Genomic DNA, 6,309 nt, shown 5'->3' with positions numbered 1-6,309 from the left:
CGGGGATCGGGGATCCCCCAAAAGGAAACTGCTTGATAAAGGTTCTAATAGCCATGGATGTAATAAATCTAACTGTTTTGGTCATAGTTGTGTTATCCCTACCAATCTCTGCGGGAAAAATCAGAGTTATGGATGGTGGAATTAGAAGTTACAAATTGAATTTTGTCTATGAAATATGAATGTTTTGGTGCAAAAATATTTAGATTGCATTTTACATAAACATTTGCATCCTTTAAGTTTCAAAGAAGTGACTCCATAGAAATCAATGGATATTGTCATGTTGAAATCCTCAGTAATGTGGGAATCAATTAGAATCATCTTAGTCATTGTTCTATTCAAGCTACATGAGCCAAATGGTATTAAGCTCAACACCTTGTATAATTAAATTAAACTGTCACATTCAATCTTGAAACTGTGCTATACTATTAGCTCTAGGCTCTAGCTTGGCTCCGTAGTAAAATGAGTTCTGACCAGATATACACGCCATAATAAATTTAAACATGTACGTGCTTTTGATTTCATAGAAATGACATTAATATAAAAGTTTTTAATTTTGCATGGCCTGTTTGTTTGAATATCAACTGTCTTTAATAAAAGGATCATAGTATTTGGAACCTAACTCCACTAGCATAGTTGTTTCTTGGTTTTAGGAATTATGCGGACGCCCTCACTAGTTCTAAAGCTAATTCTCATATTAGCCCAGGAATTACAAAGTCAGAACTTCCTCAAAAGGTGTTGGAGTCGTTATTTAACATTCCCAAAAGCTCTGAACATGACAAAGGCACCATGAATTGGAGAAATGTAGTAAAGAAAATGCAGTCTTTGGGACCTGAGTTTGATGTTTCTCCACATGTTTCAGAATCTCAGCAACCTACTTTTGGTACTTAATTTGAAATACTTATGCTTACATCTATTGCCTCTTAAATACTATCCAGTGGTTTGTGCCTTGTGGTTCCATTTTATTATATCTTGTGGTTCTATTGATCTCACTAACATTTAGTTTGCTTTTAGTTATATCTTCCTGTTTGTTTAGTCTTGTGTATTAACTTTCTCAAACGAATGTCTAAATTTGATCATTTTAGTTATGCTGTCAAATCATAATAAATCATTTACTTTAATTTTCCTGCTATATAGCTAAAGGGGCTGAATATCATGTGTTTAGAGAAGGTGCAAAGCAGCATTGGGATTCTGTGAAATCTTATTTTCAGAAAGTAAGTTTTCAGACTGCCTCTTACTTCGATGTATTTAAATTTCTGATCTCCAAAAGCCTGTTACTATTGAGATTTGAGGATGAGAACATGAAAGGTGGTGTGACATTTTTTGCAGGCTTCAACAGCATATGCCAAAGGAGATCGATCATATGCTGCATATCTTTCTGACCAGGTTTGTTCCTTGGGTAGACGATGATTTTTGTTGTGACAATGACACTAGTTTTGCATGCAATTTATGTGATGGTTGTTTATAATTAATTATCTTTTCATCTTCTCTTAGGCTATATCTTTGTTGATATAGCTCAAAGCTTGGCTGCTAATTCTGGTCAATAATTGATATATATTCAATAAGTTTAGAACTTGTTTGATTTTGTTTATCATTTTTAGTCATTCTGTTTCCAGTATTTTGTTAAGGAAAAAACTGAAAACACATGTAAAAAACAAGATTATTGTTTTTACTGTTATCAATTTTTTTTCTTTTCAAAATTCTGAAAACGATAGTGGGAAATAAAAATTGAAATCACCTAGGTTGTTATATTCTTTCCCAACACCCTTCTCCCTCTCCTAAATATTGACCCGCCTTGCTTGGATGGTTTTATTCAAATGTTTTGCGCTGATGCTTCCTTGCCTCCTTTGTATATTTCTTTTTCCACTGTTTTATGCCCTTAAAGTTGTAACATGCTTGCTCGATATGCGAACGATAATGATTTACTTGTATTTTTGGTTCTTTCCTGGGTACCCTTTGATCCTTTCAATTAAGGAGGTTTGAAACTCTTCTTATGTTACCCAACTACATCTGAAAATGTGGTAACTAATTGTGCATTTGAACAATTATATATCAATACTACACAATTTTTTTACAATGTTTCTCTTCGATCTCTTTAAAAAAACTAAAAACTCAAGAGCCTTAACCATTAAATTCTCAATCTCCACTGAATTACCATTGCAGCTAGGACACTGATCTAGATTTTTTTTGCTTTTTTGGGGTCTTCTACACAAGGTAACAGTCTCAATATATTGAATCAGCAGAAGGGAAAAACTAAACTTTGTGACATTCTAATTACTTTGAAGGGTTTAATCATATCTTGACATTCAATGATGAATGAAATTTGGATGTTATCCAATCTGTTAATTAAAATTGTATAATATATCAAGCACCTAATTTGTTTAGGTGGTGTTCTGGTTGTGAGGCCTTTATTGAAGGTGCAATGAATGGGGAAATTAGGGTTTGTCGGTTTAGGCTGTGATGGTGATGGTGTTATGGCTGGTGAGTGTTCTTGCTGAGATTGGCAAATTTGGGTTTGTGAATTTAGTTGAAATTGTTATGACTTTAAAAATTTTAGGCTCTTGTTACGAAGAATTAGTGGCAAAAGAAATGTTCACTGTTTGGGAATAAGAATAATCAAATAGGCTTGATGTTCGGCATTTAGGACCCTTTTCTTGTTTCTTTTTGAGATTTTGGAAAAGAATTGTTACAAAAAGATTTTAACAATGACTATATTTAAATCTAATTGGGTGACATAAGAGGGGCTTTAAATCGCTTAAATTGAAGGGCTACTGAAGAAACCACTCTATTTCTTTGGGTCCTAAAATATTTTCTTTTGGTTTTGGTCCAATAAAACTTAAAAGCTCCATTTTAGTCTCTATCATTAGTTTGTTCCATCAAGTATTGAGGTGACTGGTTAAATGTTGATGTGACATGTCATGTCCGTCAACATTTTAGCTCGTCAGGTCAGCATTTAACCTATCACGTCAACTCTTATCAGAACAAACTAATTAGAGACCTTTAAATTTTATAGGAACCAAAAACTTATTTAAGCATCTTTTCTTCAATGTGTTATGGTTTGCTTAGACCATGGATTGCTGTATTGTGTTATGGTTTATGTATAGACTAGCTCTATCTTTCAGGGATTTTCAGCTGTGTTTAAGTGTCTTATGACAGAAATAAATAAACAGGAGATAGGGACAAGCTAGAAGAGATATATCTATCTTTATCCCTACTGTCCGCAATTTTTGTGTGGATAGTAAGTTGGGCAGTTTTTCTTAAAAAATAGAGATATTTTGCTTGTTTTTGTATTTGTCTCCTTTTACAAATAGGTTTATATCACCAGTTCTCTGTATTTCTGCCCTAAAACAATTATCAAATGGAACCTTATAGTATGAATCACCTTATGATACAATGCTAACTGTTTCTTCATCTCATCAGGGTAAAGAACAAACTAAAATAGCTCAGAAAGCAGATACTAAGGCAAGCCATGACATATTTATAGCTAGGTGGGTGGAGTTCTGTAAATAGCAAATTCATAAAGCACCTCTTTTTTCACATTATCTCTATATGTGTTCTTGCTTGTATTAAGCTATTGTTAGTGATGTGCAGAAACAAGGGTATAGAGAATGTTATAACTATTGATTTGCATGGGCAGCACGTGAAACCGGCAATGAGAATGCTGAAACTTCACCTTCTGTTTGGATCATACGTTCCTTGTAAGCATTTTCCAAGGACTAAAATGGCATGTTCTATTGAATTATATTTGCATTTGCATTGCATTTGTTTTCTTTACCTGATGCTTTTTTCAATTATTATTTGTTAAGCTGTACAAACACTAAGGGTTATCACGGGGTGTGGATCGCATGGTGTTGGAAAGTCGAAGCTGAAACAATCAGTATGTTTGTCCATCTGTTTCTATCCAATCTTAAACAAAGTGGTACATGTCGGATTAAATTTACCATCTCAGTTGCAGCTTGTGAGAAACATGATTTTGGGTGCGTTTGTTTGAGCTTATTTGGACGGAGGAGTAATTTTTAACAAAATCATTTTTCATGGGAGCAATTCATCTCATCTTATACTAAGAATCTAAAAGCCTTTTGTATTTTTTTAAATAAAAGATGAAATGATTAGCTTATGTAATTTTTTTAAAGATAAAAATCTCACTTCTTTCATCAAAGTAACCTTAAACAAATGTGTCCTTAAACTTGTATACCCAAGTTATGATTTTCAGTTTAACCTTGAAACAAATGATCATTTTGTCCATTTGGAGGAACAAAAACCACTGTGCCTGGAGGCATGTTCTACCCCTAGTAGCTTGATTGATGCCAAACCCACCTAAAGTTATGTTCATCAATAAAGAAAAGAAATTGTCTCTTTGGGGGGACAGGAACTCTTTCTATGTAGTTTTTCCTCATCAATTTTGCTTAATGCAGGTTGTAAACCTTTTACACAAGGAGAGAATGGAATGGTGTGAAGAGAACCGTGGAACTTTGTTGATTAAACTTAACGGTTGGAGAGAGTTTAGCTTTCTGGACACTGACAGTGATAGCGATAGCAATTAATTTTCAGCATGGTTGCATAAGCTTTAAAGCTTTTAACCGCAGAGGCTTATCGTCAACTTTTACTTTGTACCAATATTAGGTAAGTACAGTGGCAAACAAAAATTAAGTAAACTATAGATGTGCATTGACATGTACATTATTGTTATTAGGTGTCCCATAGTTTGCGAGGGCATAGAGATTCTTGGCATGTTTAGTGTTATATAATGACGCAGGACATGTAGCTCGAAAATTCTAAGTTGAGCCAGAATTACATTTCCAGAGTAGGCTAATGACCTCAGATGCTATCACTGCTGTACATATTAATATGCAAAGATAATGTTTAATGTTCATGTTTCTAGAACAATTGTGCTATGGTTGTTGCATTAAGATCAAATGCAATGTCATGGTTTTTCATTTTTTTTATTTGGTCACAAAAGTTCATTGCACTTAGGTTTTGAAAGAAAAGTCAATTTGATTTGAAGGATATAATCTGATTTAAATTATTGCTGTTTAGATTGATTTGTTTATTCGGCTTTGAAGAACAATTTGTAAGATTTTAGTATTAAAAAAAAAAGTATTAGACTTCTCTAAAGTGAGAGTCAATAAAATGTAAGGTGAGGGATTATTCACTTTTAAATTAAGATAGTGGAGTTATGATTGGAGTTATATATTCAATAGTAATTAATTTTTCTCGTTATTACGTTACAATTTTTTTTTTTATTGAAGATCTAAATTTTGAAAATAAAAAAAACCTCCATCGAGGCAATTACTGCCATCAACTCAAACCAACAATTTCTACCACCAAGGCCACCCACCACCAACTATCATTGAGATAAACAAAACCATCCACCACCATAGAAATGCATAGATTAAATCCATACATTTGCCAGTACAGATCCAGCATAAAACACATTAAAGAAAAGGAGCGATAGAAATTAAAACCCTAGGATTGAGGAATGACCAACAAAGCAAAATGTAGGAAGAAAAGAGAGTGAAATGACATGGGTGCTAGAACTGGGGACTAGTTGTCTTGGGAAATGGGGAGGTGGTGGTGGTGGCAAGGAGAGGGGCATGGAGGCGACGGCAAAGGTGTATGGCAATGAGGATTTAGGGGCATGAGAACAGAGGAGAATGGGTTGAGTTTGTTGTCCTTGTGGGACAATTCTATGATGCTGAAGGAAGAAATCTTCCTTATCTGCTGAAATAGCGTGGCAAGCATTTAGAATAGACGCGTGTCCATCCCATTTCAATGAATGTGAGAAAGTAAGGGTTGCTGTTCGTGGCAGTGCAACCAAGTGTGGGTCTTACCAATGCTAGTAGAGCTTTGACGACGTTTTAAGTTTTTAATTAATCCCCTTCTAATGGATTATTATTTGCAGCAATTTATGTTTATTGATTTATATTTTATACTATTTTAATGGATGAATTATGTTATTTAGAGTTGTGATTTTTGAATGAAAATAATTGAATATATTAGGGTAGTTTTTAAGTTTTGTATTTCCATTAAATGATGATAAATGATTTAATAAAAATAAGGGAAAATTATTGTAAAAGACCGTTAGGAAGATTTAATTATTAAAAAGGACCTTTAATATTAAAATTATTAAGAAGGATCAAATCTTTTTATAATATTAAAGAAGAACAACCAAATCTTTCTATAAAGAGACAAATATATCTTTAATTATTTTTTATAATTTTTATATTAACAATTTTTTTCTAAAATTTTAGTAATTTTTATTATTTATTTATTTATTTTTTTACTTTTATGATCTTTTAGCTTTATTTTTCT

At 33.0% G+C, this 6,309-nt stretch overlaps 1 protein-coding gene across 8 annotated transcripts in view; it reads left to right on the top strand.

The window, feature by feature from the left end:
* LOC107606942 (SMR domain-containing protein At5g58720) overlaps positions 1-4,938 on the top strand; it is a 7,797-nt gene extending 2,859 nt beyond the window's left edge. For 2 of the 8 annotated variants that reach the window (XM_021116336.1, XM_021116339.1), the window contains exons 5-11: positions 651-880; positions 1,135-1,211; positions 1,327-1,383; positions 3,418-3,485; positions 3,589-3,695; positions 3,804-3,916; positions 4,413-4,938. In XM_021116336.1, coding sequence (XP_020971995.1) covers positions 651-880; positions 1,135-1,211; positions 1,327-1,383; positions 3,418-3,485; positions 3,589-3,695; positions 3,804-3,916; positions 4,413-4,541 — 781 coding nt within the window. In that variant the 3' untranslated portion in view covers positions 4,542-4,938. Of the gene's footprint in view, positions 1-650; positions 881-1,134; positions 1,212-1,326; positions 1,384-3,417; positions 3,486-3,578; positions 3,696-3,803; positions 3,975-4,412 lie in introns of all 8 variants that reach the window. The other 6 variants (XM_021116354.1, XM_016308965.2, XR_002358026.1 and 3 more) reach the window with 5 other exon arrangements.

The sequence above is a fragment of the Arachis ipaensis genome, chromosome B01 (genome assembly GCF_000816755.2).
Source record: "Arachis ipaensis cultivar K30076 chromosome B01, Araip1.1, whole genome shotgun sequence".
NCBI classification, from domain to species: domain Eukaryota; kingdom Viridiplantae; phylum Streptophyta; class Magnoliopsida; order Fabales; family Fabaceae; genus Arachis; species Arachis ipaensis.
This window is presented reverse-complemented; position numbering and strand designations above follow the sequence as displayed.